Source organism: Triturus cristatus, chromosome 10 (genome assembly GCF_964204655.1).
Source record: "Triturus cristatus chromosome 10, aTriCri1.1, whole genome shotgun sequence".
Lineage (NCBI taxonomy): Eukaryota > Metazoa > Chordata > Amphibia > Caudata > Salamandridae > Triturus > Triturus cristatus.
The window spans coordinates 971,760,764-971,776,991 of record NC_140593.1 but is presented as its reverse complement, the minus strand read 5'-3'; the positions used below and the strand labels follow the sequence as shown (position 1 = coordinate 971,776,991).

The window sequence follows — 16,228 nt, the reverse complement described above, 5'->3', positions numbered from 1 at the left end:
AGCTGGATGTCCTCCTTCTGTGAAAACGTCAACAACATGGAAGACACACAGAGTAATAAATTAACAAGCTAAAGCTACAAGTGGGATTAATTTTGCTAATTTTCTGGCACTCCTATCCAGTCAGTCTCTGGTGGGCACGACGATCCTGAAATCAGAAATTACCAAAATGGCTTAAACATCAAGATTGATGTGACACAAAATAGGTCATTTAACATATGCCATTGACTACTATGACACAGATCTGCCATTGTATCAATGAAGATGCCAATAGATCCTTGGTAGAGGTCTCAGAAAATAGTCATTTGTTCTTAAAAATTAAAGAAAGCCCTGAGCCACTATGCCCAGATTCTTAGAATATTTTGCATCATGATATGCTGACAGATTACCAGAATATTGCTTCACTTAATTTGGCTGCACTATGTTACTAACATGTCCTCAAGATTTTTTTCTGACAAGGATATTTGTTCTGAGTCACCAAATACACATCTCTTCAGGTCATAAATTAAGCCTTGAATAAATCCCTATACTAGAACAAATGTCGCCATGACACACTATGTAAATTAATACGGGTGCTCGCATCGTCCAACATGGTCTACACAATTTCTAACCAGTGAAGCTCACCAGTTTACAGGGTCAATTATTACACCAAATCTGTGCCTTGAGACTGTGGAACTTCAGACTTCACCGAAAACTGCATGATGTTTGTGACCCTATGGCAGTGGTGGTCTTTTCTAGGTGTCTCCACTTATATTGTCTGAGGTAGAGCAGGGCTGTGCATGTGAGTGCCACCGGGCGTCTAGGAACCAACCTTGGATTATAGTGGAAGGAGCGGAGACTTCTCCTGGGACCGTATTTTTTGGCTTGCTAATATTGGGAATCACAGTAAAACAGGAAACAGCATAGTCTCCTGTCCCCGACCGAGGCCTCTCCAAGGCTCTTTTGGTCTTGTGCTTTCCAAAAGCAGCAGTTTAGCCAGCTAACACCTGGGTTATCCCTCAATCTACTGAGTGTGCCCCAACCATCGCTCGCCCCTATCTTAATTGGCCACCACATGCATGGCCATCACCAACACGGTCCAGAGTTACTCTTTTACATCTTTTATGCAACCAACTCTAATACCTTCATCTCCTGGCCAATGCGTAAGCTTCCTTAGCATTACGACTTACGTTCATTTTGCAATAAAACGTGCACTCTGAGAAAATTACAGGATATTTGACAGAAACTGAAATACTTGTTTCACTGAAAGTTGGTCAGTTGCAGCTACCATACTTGTGATACTGGACAAACTTGCAACACGGGACGACTGGAGACCACAACAGGTTTAAAGGCGGGTTGCACTCGGAGACCAAAGTCTGACATCGGAGTGAACTCCTCTCGAGCCCCGATCAGCTGGCTAGTCTCTACCATAGTGTCCTTTTCAAAGTGTCCGTAAGTACGTAGACACTTAGTCCACACACCTTAGCGTGTGTGTAGGTACTTTGTTCCCTTTTTCACGTGGCACTTCACACTTTGCCACTCACCACACGGTCCTAAAGAAAGCCCCCTTCATACACTCTTGCGGGCTGAAACATGTAGACCCATCACACAGACAACTAAAAGATAATAAATAATTTTTTTAGTTGCACCACACATTTTTTAATCATATCCTGAGCCGCCGCCAATAAAGTTCACAGGCAAGGATTATCAGAGGTAATTTTAACTCAACTCACGTCACATCACAAACCTGCACCACACCAGCTCCGCTGTAATCGGGCGTCGTAGCACAACCGGGGGCATCCGGCCACCCGGTTGGGACCCCAATGATGAAGCATGGCACTAACTAGGTTGGTGTGTGAGGGGTCTTTTAAACAGACCCAGTGGGTCCAAACACTGCCCAACTAGTGATTGTACCACACACACACACAGTAGGTTCGTCCATCATTGTTTAGCTCAAACTTGCAACATGCCATGCAGATACTCCCACAAACAATATCATACTTTTACAAATCCTCCAAAAACTCACTAGATTAATCCTCATTTTCAATCAAGTAAATCTCAATACCATGTCAACAATCCCTGTGCTTCATAGTAACACAGCCCCCACTTTCCTACCAATAAAATTGCAGCTATAACCCTTTCACCCTTAAAACCACCATTTTCATACTTTGTGACCTAATAACATTTATAAGAATTTCAAACACCACACCTTTCTGAAAATATTTTCCAAATATGAGCAATCTGTAATTATTAATTTCTACACCTTTTAGAGGCTTCTTTGACACCACCAACCTTCCCCGACTTCCATTCCCCTTCTCCAGCTCCCAACCAGACACCCAAAGCAACATATTGTCTAATAAATTCATTCCTCTCATGAAAAGGTTCACTACTCACTACTTAAACAAGTGCTCAGTCTCACCTTTCGAACCTTGACCAAACGAAATCAAAGTTCGCTTCTACCCTGCAGTGGAACCTTTTACACTGAAATCCATGATAATCTGTACAACAATGAAAACTCCTTTGATAAGTATCCCCAATACAAACAACCTCATGACAAAGTCAAAACTTCCTTATTCAGGCAATTTATTGGAGAAAATGTGACACATCAAAACAAAGGAAGACTGCCAAACAGGATTTCTGCTCAACAGAGGGACACAACCCATTTCAGCGTTCCTACTTTAGAACCGGTTTTTTCCTTCCTAAATGCATGAGAGCAGACAGTTACCTTCTCCCTCATTTTAGCCCTTCGAGGAAAAAGAATGGAACCTCTGGTAGGTAATTATTTTTGAACAGCAAATTGTGCTAAGGTTTTGTCTTCTGGGTCAGCTAAGGTTTTGTCTTCTGGGTCAGATCTTGCATGCTGAGACACTTTAGTCTGTCATTAGGATTTCTAATGTAAAATAACTGCACTTTGAAATACTATTTACCTGAAGCAAGATTGAGCGATATAGCTCAGACTGGGGTAATTTTCCAGTTGTCCAGCAATCACAATCTGGTAATCTTTATTATGCATGTGGCAACCTGAGATAAGGTTAACTCCATCAGTCATACATTTCCCTCCCAAAAATACTTGCTGATCTTCCCTCTTCCTCTAAAATAACAATAAGAAACAACAATTTGTTGTTAATAAAGCACTTCAAACCACCCTTCTTCAGTTTGCAGTATTAAAAAATAGCAGATGTTACCACTGCCCAGTTCAGTACTGAATTTACTAATTTCAACAAAGAAAGACGCAGTTAGCATTTGCAGATTTTGAACATGTGAACTGCAGACACACTAGATGTGCTCAACTCACTGAGTCATCTTTAGCAAACTTCGGTAAAATAAAAAAGGTTGTTTTTATCACTTAACTGTACTGGTGTTCTTTACGCTGAGCAAAATATTTTTAAAATCCAAAAGAATCGACTTTGGATTGAAGACTTTGTGGTTTTCCTCAGATAGATGCAGAAAGTACCCGACGGATCTTGGTTGCAGAATGCAATTGTGCAGATTTAGAATAACCCAGTTCAAACCTGTCACTTTATTAATTGCTGTTAATTGCCATCTGAATGTAATCTCTTTTCAATCTTTTTTTATAGCCTCTAGCAGCATGTATCCGCAACTAGGAAGATAGTCAGTCTTGATATACTCGGACAATCCAAGTTAAGATGAAATGCCAACAATGTAGTACTGTTTCCAGATCCCTACCAAGACTATCTAGAGGCAGTACGTACACTGCTAGAAGAATTTTCAGAAACATCACAATACTGTATTCATAAAAGAAAGACAAACTTTCCTCTTTAATGCTATATTGGTCTACCATTGAAACTAAGATTAGAGATCAACAAATGCCCGTCTAATATCCGTGGATCTGGGTGGCTTCAAATTAAAAGATTTAAACAAGTAATTATGCCAGGCTTCGAGACAGCATCAAACAAAATTTCCAACACTGGAAGCACTTCTGTCCATCGCTAGCTGGGCATGTAAATATAGTTAAAAGGATAAGGCTCCTCTAAAGCGCGTTTCTACTTTGATCACTTCCCCGTTCTTTAAATACTTTTTTTTTCTGAATTGAATGTGTTAATGATATACGTGGACTGACAAAACACCCTTTGGATAGCAAGCATTAAGTTCTATGCCAAGAAGGAAGATAGCAGGTGAGCCCTTCCTTAATTTAAACCAGACTATCTGGCTTTGGGTTCAATAACACTGCATTACTTGGTTACACTAGTTCATAAAATCAATTCTCAAAAGTGGCTCTGGCCCAGACTGTTGGAGCACACAGATCATTTGATTTAGCAAACAGATTTATTTACCGCTTTAAAAATTGTGGGTAGAAACTACGATTTATGGCTCAGGAATCTCCACTCTCTCGGAGATTATGATTGCAGCTCATTATGGAAAAATGCTGAATTTCCTTGCACATTTACTCAGAACTTTCTATTGTTAATTTAGGGTAAATGAACAAGAGGCCCAACTATACTGCTAATCTAGAGTTAAATCTTTTTAAGAAACACGTGAATATGAATTGTTTTAGGAGGAACTTTGACAGATATTTGCCGTAGTGCGGTTTCCTGGTGAAGATGCACATGGAAACACCTTTGCTGATCTACATCATGTTTTGTCAGCCTCGGAGCAAGAGTCTTGCAGCTAGAGTGCATGAGCAACTACATGCATCAGTAAGGATGGACCAAGGGAAAAAAGGGGCTAAATTAACTGAGGACATCAGAACGGAGTTTTCAGACAATGTCTGGAACAAATAATGCATTACAAAAGCCTCCAGTAAATGTTAATAGGAGAAGAATCAGGTGTTACTCCGTTTTTCAACTTCATTACACACCGGTCCTTCCAAGTAAACTTTTCAGCAACTATTCCAAAAGGGGTTCTCAATGCACTAGGGAAAAAGGATACTGGTTGTATATAATGAGGTCCTGGTGTGAACTGAAACCTTTTTCTCCAGAAACTAACATTTGCAGAACAAATCTGGCACTTATCAGAATCACCGTAACCAGATATTGTGTTAGCCAAAATTAAATCTGGAAGGAGGAGATGCACTACAGGTGCAGGGGACTACACGAGATGTTTTCAACCACTTGGGGCAGTTTAATGTATATCCTTGCAAAATTTTCATCCTGACCCAACAAGGAGTTTTGAATATATAAGATGAGGGACAATGAATATTGCAAGAGGCAGGATGAAAGGAAAGTATAATACTGTGATTATATGAATACAGGTTTGATACTGAATAACCGCCGGAAGGAGATTTTGGTTAAGAATGATTGGGCCTCATGCCTTTCTACCATTTTCTCATTTTTTGGGTGGGATGTCTGTTTAATGCTTCAAAATAAACAAAAAAAATAACTTGGCTAGTTTTTAAAAAGTGCTGAGTGAAACTGAAAAAAAGAAAGGCTCAAGAATGACAGAGCACTAGTGAGCATTCTTGATCATGGTACTGTGAATTAAGTTGCACAGAGGCACTCTCTTCTGGATGGCTCAGAGCATAACCTATGGGGGTTTGATATTCCTCACCTTACAAAATGTGTTGTTCTCTGGTGCAACTGCCACTGGAAATGCTGTAAAGGTGTACAATTTGTTCATTAGCTAAAATGTTGCTTAAGCATATAACAATGCCAATGATTGTTTCTTCACCAGAGTTGCACTGTTCCACATCTCAGTGACCTACTACTACAACGTGATGCAGCCTAGGGTGATTTGACTGGAGGTCTTGTCCAAAGAGTGCCGCTGACCCCCATTATGGCATGTTTGCCATCTGGAAAGGAACAAACAATCCAACAGCAACAGAAATACTAATCTGCAACAGGCAACTGCCCATTCAGCTGTGAATGAGCTCAATATGCCCAAGTAATGATGTGAATGGGTCTTGAGTGTTCCACAGTGCAGCAGAACTCATTGGATAAAAAACATTGATAAGATAACTGGTACATGCTCATTTGTAGCTATGCCTGCTCCTCTTTTTAGGTCTCGCCTAGGTAGCACATCTGCGCTCTCTTCGAAACATACTATATAAACAATATGGGCTTCAAGCACCGCCCATCTTTATCATTGGTTCTTCTTACTGTCCTTTGTAAATGCCAGCTTTTGTTTGGTGAATACGCTTAGTAGACCCTCTTTTTGGACTTTTGTATCCTTCCATGAGGATCGCCCCAGGTAAATGTGCTCTTACTCTTCAGGTTATTTACGATACCTTTAGAGCTCTCTTTTTTGGTTGACCTGCGGTCGCACAGCTATGCCTTTCGATTACCAGCGCGACTGACAACAGGCCTGTAAATCTTGTCACGGCGCAGCTTTCATGCTTCATTTGATTAGTTTCCTGATCGTGGAAGCTTAAGAGCATAGCTCTAATGTGAGCGTCTGTTTGCAAGCCCTTTTTTAAATTACTTATTTTAATAAAGAGAAAGAAACGTGTGCAGCATTTCTAAATTGCACTAACTTTATTTATAGGATTTTGAGCGCCTGTGCTGCTTTTAGTTTCTCAGCATGGCGCCCACTTCAGGGAAGTCGCACTTCAGGTAGTTGTCTTTTTTCCTCACCAGCGCTGAATGGATGTGGGGGGGCAATGGCTGCTTAGTTTACAATCCTCCCCTGCCACTGCGAGGAGCAGCCTCAGGGAACCCCACCGCCTCCGCCTTTCGTAGGAGAGCAACGACTCACCCCAGGTAACTGCATAGAAGGCGTGGGCCGATCGGCATAGGGAAAGCGACAACCTGGGGGTTTGTCCCTGGTAGTTTCAACCTCCATTTGTTCATCTTTGCTGCAGTGGCACTGTTTGTTACAATGCGGTGCCCACTTCAGGGCCCATGCCTTTATTTTATCAGCATGGTGCCCACTTTAAGGCCATCGCGATGAAGTGCAGCGGCTGTGTAGCGGGAGGCGTATTGATAATAGAAACGTGCAAGGCCGCTGCACTTCTTTCAGAATAGCTTCTGTGCACCTTTCTTTTATCATCACCGTGCCCTTCTGCAGCCGCCCTCACCAGGAATTAATGCAATTCACTTCCCATCACTCTATACGAAGTCTCCCATTAAGTGTCTCATGCAGTGTGTGCACTGTCTACAGCGCAAATAACCCTAGCTCCGCCTGTGATGGGCTCCCGGAATGCCCCTGGCGGGGGGAGCCTTGACACCAGCCACAGACCTCAATCATTCAAGATGGGTGCCTGAAAACCACCGAGCTGTAGTAATTGCTTTTTTAGATGGGAAAAATCTCAAAAGTTCAAGACACCTGTGCATCTAAGTTCAAGACACCTGTGCATCTACCCCGCAGGCAATCTGTCTCGTCAAGGAGCACCCTCCCTCTACAGATCCATAAACAAGCTTGCATTCCTGCCTCGCCATGGGCTTTCTGTGGAATATTCATGTTTTCACTATTTGAGCTGCAACGCTCCATTGTTGCTGCTAAATGTGTTTATAAAGATACCTACAGCAACAGTTGCAAAGTTATCAACCTGCGCAAGATCACACTTGCTACCAAGCAACCGAGGTTGCTGCTTACAAATGCCATTATACGGTTTCAGTGAGAATGCTGACCATGTACAAAGGCCCTCTACAAGTTATTTACGAATCTTTTAGAGCACTCTTTTTTGGTTGACCTGTCTTCCTTACCCTTGATGTATTTTTTTCTAAGAGCTTGTTCCCACTGCCAACCTCTTCCTCCTCAAAAACATCTCTCTGGGGATGCTGATGGTAGTTGGCACCACGGGGCCATAGTCATCAGACCTCTACTACTCACTCAGCATGAACGGATAGAGAAGGAATCCAAGCATGTTGTTTTTTTACACCATTGATGTTATTATCAACAAGAGATTAGCATGCCTGCAGCCTAATGGCACAACTGTTGCTGTGCCAAATAATCTTACCTCTTGCTGCAAAGAAGGCAATATAAAGGAATTAAGCATACCTGCTTTCCAGTAAAGTTAGTGCAATGCATGGATTTTAGAATACAGAATTTAGAGTAAAAACCTGATCAGCATAAACATTATCTGGAGCCACAGTATCAATCAATTTTGATGGATAGAACAGTTTTGTGAGCAGGAATAAAGGTGTGCTATTGAAGTCTACACTCAAAAACAAAACCTGCTTAACATGTTCATCCATTTGCTTGGTGAGCTAATAACTTTCGCATATCATCACTTAAATGAAGTATACACATTCAACGTTTAACCGGGACAGCATACACAAGACTATATTTACCTGCTGCATTATGGAAGGAATTCAAAATGTAAAAGACCCTTCATCGTTGCAAAATGACTTGTAGGTACCTGGTTATAGCAAAGTATAGGTAACTTTGAAATAGGTACGATTCATAAAAATATACAATGATGTGCAACAAATCAAATAATATCTCGACTACTAACAAAAATAAAGGTGTGTCACTGTAGACACCTACACTGGTTACCCACAAAAAAAATAGCTTACAGAAAGTGGCTTTGTCTTTATTTGCTGAAAAAGCTTTTTACTCGCAATGTGCATGCATTTTTCACTTTCATTTTGAACACAATACTAGAGTTTAAGAAATCTACTACACCTTAGCAATATATGGAAAGGATTAACCTAGTCTCTTGTAAGAAAAAAAAATACCTATATACACATTACAAAAATGGATAAACGAAAATGGCATGGAAACGATTTTGAAAATCATTTTAAAAGTGACAAACGCTGGATTTTTATTCTCCATAAAGTCACTTCACTTCCTCTAAAATCATCAATCTGTTGCCACTGCAGCACGAGGAAAACGTGGCAGAGGGAGGGGCGTGAGAAAAAAAAACCACAAAAAAAGAAAAGCAGGAGGAATCACTTCTATCCAGACTCACTGCTGGATCTCGCTAAAACGAGCGACAACACTGCAATAGAAGAGTAGTTCCTGGTTTCATGTACACCACAAACATTTTTCGGAAGAACAAGCCGCTGGCTTCAGAAACGACAGGGATCTAAACCACAAGCCTAGAAATGCTTTATACTCGATAGGGTTTAGTCCTGTGATGGTACGAGAAACAATCGTTAAGCCCTCAGATTTCTACACATTTTAATTGAGCAGAAAAATACAAAAATATTATGCTTTTAAGAGCAATTCGCATTCGTTGCAAGGAAAATCTAAAAATAACATTGTATCTGCATGCAGTCCCTATGTTCGAGTAAAAGTCTTGATCTACATACAATGCTCAATTAAAAACGGTTTACACATTTTCAGACTGAAAATTCTGACGAATCATAAACCATTCAAAAGCTATTAAGACGTTGTGAAAAAATGCACCGATGATACAAAAGAAGCTGCCAATAAGATGCACCATTCACCATGATGGAGAACAAGGTCTAATTCAATGACCGAAACCTGGGGACTAGTCAAGTGAACTTGCACTAATTTCACAATTCTATGCCAACTAAAGAGGTAAACTGATAAATGTGTTATTTTTGCCCTTCAAGCAGCAGACGCACAGTATTTTGGTATCTTGCTCACAAATCCAAAACCTTGCCTCCCTCCTGCCCAGCTTCCACACCAATGATCCAGTCTCAGATCAGACAGCACCTACCACCTTAGAGGTAAAGCTTGGGTTTAAATGTGCCCTTGTCAAGTGCGACATTTTCGACCAATCATGGCAGTTTAACCAACAGCAAGATGCACTGGGGACATAATTATGAGCTAGGACACCCAAGCATGCACAGTGCTGCAAAAAAAACTTGACAAGCTACAAAGAATTGACAAAGGCAATAGGTTGGGCTTGCAATTGAGCTCCAACTAAAATAGCCGACGCTGTGGTGAACAAGACACACAACAATTAATTTCTGTATCCAATGCATGAAGGAGAGAAATAATTTAGTGTGATGACTTGAATACAGTTTTCATATGTGAGACAGGCTCGAATGATACATCAAACAGCACAAGGTGAGGAAGTATTTCTTTCCTAGAGGCAGCCTAAGACCAACCAATGTATGGTGTAAAGCACTGGTAACAATATGTATGCGGAAAGTAGTGCTGTCAAAACCAAACCTAAAAAAACACACAATATCACCCATAACAAGCCGGCACTTGGAAAATAAGTGCATAGATTTGAACTATACCTTATGCATAAACACAACTGAGAAGCTGCCTAGAATGAAAAGGAAGTGAACATCATACCTGCAATGTTAATGCACAAGATTCATTTACATAGGGTGTGACCAGTGGATTTCCTGTCAATTTGCCCCAGATGGCAAAACGCTCAACCACCCGAACAAAATAAGTACTCACTCTCAACTGCCATCACCTATAAAGAGAGAGAGTGTTACACGTTTGGCCCAGGCTCTTGCTGAACCTCATCCTGCTCTACTAAATGTATGTCACACAGCTACTCCCTATGTTTCATTATGTGATGGGGTGAAGAGTCATGTCACTCCTCGCTCTACCACTGCTAGGTTCGAGCCCCCTTCCTTAACCAAAACCTGTAGTTTGATTCAAGCCAAGTGAACCACTCGGATTGCCATCAACCTATTTTTTTTTTCACCTGAACATCTATAATCACTGAAGAAAACCAATGGGACTAAAAAGCATCAAACAAAATCATGCAGTAACCTCTCCCGTAGCCCAACTTCAGAGAATTGCTATTGCAAATAAACTAGTGTACCACCTCTTCGAAAGGTATCAGTGCGTGCAAGTGTCTGAAGTGCTGTGAAAACTCATTCCAAAGCATGGTGGCTTCTTGTGTGTAATGCTAGCGCCTTCACCTGCACACGGGACAACGTACAACCTGAAAACTTCCCTTAAACTTCAGATGGCATGCTGGCACCTACCACTGGACTTTTTCCCGGAGGTTTTTACAGCCTTTATCGTTGGTTCATGAGAACCTATGTCGTAAAGTATTAAAATGTGCCCTCTGGAGTAGCGTGCAACATGTCCAACAAAAGCATGTTGACGCCTTGTAAAAGGTATGAAGCTCTCTGGAAAGGCAAGCCAATGCTTGAAGCTAGAGACACCCTTTTGACCTGGACTCAGTCTCTGGAATCGCACCATGTACAATATGTAAATCAGCCTCGATCCAGCTCCCATAGTAACAGTCCAGACTGAACTGACAGGCAATATTCCATCAGATGTGGGGCCACAAAGAACTGCTGACTGGTTTCAGTCTTGTTGCACCTCTTCACTGTGATGCAGTTTGAATCCTACAGGACGGGACATGCATCTGGACATACTTATTAGCTAGCCCTATTTCAGTGAAGTTCTATGATGCCACAAAACCAACTCCTAAAACAGCACGGACCCTACTGAAACAGTGCATAGTAATGCGTGCTCTGTGGTGGAAAGATGTTGTGGCACTTAATGTCCTAGAATGGGTGCTATATGAACCATCAATCCCTAATACCCAAGGCTGTACCTAGAATCACCTTGCCATGTTGAGGGGTACAGCTTAACACTTCCTGCGCATCACAAGGCAGTTACCTCGCACTACATCCTAACAGTAGGGGAATACTGTTAAGAAGTTGTGTGACATCACCACCCACATAGGGCTTTTGGTATATTTAAATAAAAATAAATTCTCTCATGTTCTATACATCACAGATAGAACAGACACTTACATTGCCTTTAATTTAGGTAGACCCTACAGTATATCTTGGTGTAGAATTCGCTCTATACATGCCATACTGCACAGGGCCTATCCTAACCCATTTGGCGCCCATAACAGTTTCTACATCACCAATGTGCTTGCCAACCAACTCCCTATATGTGTCTTTAACTGTCCACTTTGAAAGAAAATCAAGCTAACGCCCAGACAACCCTCACCACCCTTCCCAAACATCTGTTTATCACTTATCTACCAGCTTGTGGGACTCTTTACTGTTCTCGGCTAGGGCAGGGAAGAAAACAGAACTATACGAGAACATTGATGAAAACGTGGTGACAGTTGAATCGAGCATAACGCTCTACTGGTATTGCAAAGGAAACATGGTCCGTCAAGAACAGTAGAACAGCAATGATTAGCACAGGAACTGCTTAAAGAGGTAAATGTTCACTTGATTTATAAAAGCTAGGAGTTAATGTTATCAGGCTGGAGTGTAGTGAGTTTCAAACTGCACACCTGAAACCCAGTGTGCTTTTCTGTCAGGAGAGCGTTTTATAAAGCCTTGTTTCGGTTTGGACTGAACAAAAGGTGTAACTATGTCCCCACATTCTAGGTTCTACCAGTCCCTCTAAATGAGACCACCCTAACCACCTCCTATCCATACGAGGGAAAACTATTAGCTCGAACCTCGTCCCACATCTGCAGCCTTATCCGATATGTACCTGTCCCACAAGCAGGTCTAAGTCAGCCGGGTCCCTCCGGGTCTCAGACACCACAGCTGGAGCAAAGTCACCGAAGACCAGCTAGTCACCACCCTCGCCCGAAACCCACCAACGGACACTACCGACACCAACTCCGCCGCCTGCAACCTCAGGCAATGGATCGACGACTGCGCCAACACTCTTGCCCCGATCCAGAAACCCTCGAACACACGCACCCACAGAAAAGCCATCTGGTTCACCGCCGACCTCCAGGCATCCAAGCAGGCTCGAGAAGAAGTGGCACTGTAATGATCTGGTGTGATTTGCTTTTTTACAGGCACCACGAACAGACACCGAACAGCAACACAGCCTACAAGTGTGCCATCCGCAGACACCACCAACTTATCCGAACCGCCAAAAAGACCACCTTCAAAGAGCGCATCGACAACAACGCACACAACAGCAAAGAGCTCTTCAACATCATGAAAGAACTCTCCAACCCCAGCTCCAACTCCGCCATCCCGCCATCAAAAGACCTCTGCGACTCCCTAGCCACCTTCTTCCACCTCTAGATCAGACACATCCACGACAGCTTCAGCAACCACGCACCCCCGACAGACACCTCAGACTCACCGCCCCCCAGCCACATCAACCCCCTGCTTTCCTGGACCCACGTCAACGACACCATCAAAGTCATGAACACCATCCACTCCGGCTCACCCTCTGACCCATGCCCGCACCACATCTTCAACAAAGCAAGCTCCACTATTGCACCCCATCTCTGCAAGATCATCAACAGCTCCTTCGAGGCTGCCACCTTCCCGAAGAGCTTGAAGCACGCCGAGATCAACGCCTTACTCAAGAAACCGAAAGCAGACCCCACATCTCTCTACTCTCGTTCCCGGAAAAAGTAATTGAGAAGATTGTCAACAGGCAACTGACCTCCTTCCTCGAAGAGAACATCCTGGACCCGTCCCAATCTGGGTTCTGCAGCAACCACAGCACTGAAACAGCCCTCATCGCTGCCACCGACAACATCAGGGCCATGCTGGACAATTGAGAAACCGTGGCCCTCATCCTCCTGGATCTCTCGGCCACCTTTGACAACGTCTGCCACCACACCCTCCGCACACGCCTCCACAACGCAGGGATCCATGACAAAGCCCTGGACTGGACCACCCCCTTCCTCACCGGCAGAACCCAGAGTGTCCGCCTCCCCCCATTCCGTTCTAAAGGCACCAGAATCATCTGTGGCGTACCCCAAGGACCGTCCCTCAGCCCGACATTTTCCAACGTCTACATGGCACCGCATGCTAACATCGTCCGATCGCACAACCTCAACATCATCTCATATGCTGACGACACCCAGCTGATCCTCTCCCTCACCAAGGCCCCCACCACTGCCAAATCTAACCTCCACGAAGGAATAAAGGCCATCGCCGAATGGATGATGAACAGCCACCTGAAACTGAACTCGGACAAGACGGAGGTCCTCATCATCGGATCCACCCCCTCCACATGGGAGCACTCATGGTGGCCAGCCGCACTGGGAGCTGCACCGACGCCCACTGACCACGCATGCAACCTGGGGGGTCATCCTGGGCTCAGCGCTGTCAATGACCCAGCAAGTAAACGCTATCTCCTCCTCCTGCTTCAACACCCTCTGCAAGATCTACAGATGGATCCCCACCGGAACCAGAAGGACGGTCACCCAGGCCCTCGTCAGCAGCAGGCTGGACTACGGCAACGCGCTCTACACAGGAACCTCAGCCAAACTCCAGAAACAACTACAACGCATACAGAATGCCTCTGCACACCTCATCCTCGACATACCCCGCCACAGCCACATCACAGCCTACTTGAAAGACCTGCACTGGCTCCCCGTCAACAAGAGGATCACCTTCAAGCTCCTCAACCACACTCACAAAGCACTCCACAACACCGGACCAGCGTACCTCAACAAACGGCTCACCTTCTACACCCCGAACTGCCAGTTCCGCTCCGCTGACCTTGCCCTCGTCTCCCACATCCGACGAGCAGAAGCCGGCAGCAGATCATTCTCCCACCTCGCCGCAAAAGCCTGGAACACCCTCCCCATCCGCCTGCGACAGACCCAGGACCTGCTGGCCTTCAGGCGACTCCTCAAGACCTGGCTGTTCGAGCAGTAGCAGCAGTAGCCGCCCCCCACCCTGCGCCATGAGACCCTCACGGGTGAGTAGTGCACTCTACAAATGAACTGATTGATTGATAGTAATTAAAAACAATTAAACGGGTCCCTTTCTAGCCTCTATATTCTTGTCCTTGACTTTTACTAGCAAAAAACACTGATCAAGTTCTTAACAAGGAGTGTAAAAAGACGTTACGGCGATCCAGGTTGTTCCTTTTTAGAATTCATATTCTTTAATTCTTGCATTTCCTAAGAGTGTTTGCTTTTCCCAGGATGTTCTGGTATTTTTTTTTCGAGCAGCATATTACCCTTGCGTAGTGCATTCTTTGAACTGAGTCGCCAACAGGTATTTTTAACGGGAAACAACTGAGATGAGGTTGAAGGCAGTTTCTCACAGCGGGTCAAAAAGGTGTTCAGAATATGTGATCATCCGGTCCTTGGCCTCTCTGCAAAATACAGAACAATGGTCGCGTGTGCTACCTGTAGTTGTGATTCTAAGGCAATGAGTGGATAGTGTGGCATGGAAACTTTAGTTTACATTTCCCAATGCACCCAAATTTCTCATTCCACTAGCAGTTCCATCCTATTCCCTGGTCCCGGTAGTACATACTGCCTTATACTTAGCCCATGCTTATGACCCGGTCTGCGACTGCTGCCAACTACCAGAATCCCTCCCATATGACCCGCTCCCCACCCCACTGACTCTCCAATGTGGCTGAATGTTGATGTTTAAGTGAGCATTCCAAACAAAAGGAATGATGAATATACCATTTTAGTAGGGTGATATAGGTTTGCAAAGAGGGTGAGCTTATGAAACTCTAAAAACTAATTTTTCTTTGTCAGGATAGCGAATACGATTGAAAAGCGGGTGACACCTTTTTTCTTGTTTTTTATTCTTGTTATTGTTGAGTGACACCCTTGAGAAGAGGATGAATTGACAAGCTATGTATAGCTGCCATCTTATAATGGTTAAGCATCCTTGACTGCAGCTGTGCACCCACCCCAGAATAATTAAAATATATATGTTTATATACACATGCTCATAACCCCCATCTCTATGTGACCCTCTTTCTTCCGGGCTGTACCTGCTCCTTGACAGCCAGCCTCAGGGGCGCCAACACTTCTTCCATGGCTCTCCTAGGCAGTTCTGGCTCTAGCTTCTGCTGCTTCCTCGGCGGTGCTCTCTCCTGCAGACGGCGGGGTGCGGTGGCCAGACCCCGGGTGGACTGCTGGAGCAGGAGGCTGCGCTGGCCGGGGAGCAGAGTGCGGCAGAGCAGGGTTCTAAGCAGCAGCATGGACCGGTAAAGGCGGGGCTCCGGGCTGCATGATGAAATCTCTGCCTGGCCGGCTCCGGAGAGCGACCCGGTAATTCATCAAATGCAGAGCGTGATTCCTGCTGAAAAAGGAGCGGCCATGTTAGAATGGTGCAGCTATCGTTTGATAACATAGCAGGTTTCGTGGGTTTTGAATAAAAACTATACGTTAGAATCGTTCAAAAACCTATTATTTTTTTTAAATACCGTTTAATAGAAGACGGACAGATAGTATTAGTAACCCTTATGCTAATAATGATCTTTAATATTTTTGAGAACAAGAGTCACTATTTGTGCTTGAAGGAAATTAGCACATATCTTTTGCATTATACTAAAACATAATTTGTGTTTAACTCGTAACGAAGAAACCTTGCTTGTTTAACAACTAAAGTATCGACATTCAAAGACGGGCGTTAGGTTTGCTTACGACCTTAAGGGTTCGACGCTTGTACAATGTTTGTAGTTTTTGTCTAGTGATTAGACACATGCGCGAGTGATATACTTTCCAGTTTTTCGAAGGGCTTTTTGGTGGTAAGTTTCA

The 16,228-nt window shown here is 43.8% G+C and overlaps 1 protein-coding gene across 2 annotated transcripts in view; it reads right to left on the bottom strand.

Moving 5' to 3' along the window:
- GARS1 (glycyl-tRNA synthetase 1) overlaps positions 1 to 15,741 on the bottom strand; it is a 102,035-nt gene extending 86,294 nt beyond the window's left edge. Inside the window, exon 1 of one of the 2 annotated variants that reach the window (XM_085628877.1) lies at positions 15,460 to 15,741. In XM_085628877.1, coding sequence (XP_085485003.1) covers positions 15,460 to 15,669 — 210 coding nt within the window. In that variant the 5' untranslated portion in view covers positions 15,670 to 15,741. The remainder of the gene's footprint in view (positions 1 to 15,459) is intronic. The other variant, XM_085628876.1, reaches the window with a different exon arrangement.
- Positions 15,742 to 16,228: the final 487 nt, after the last annotated feature.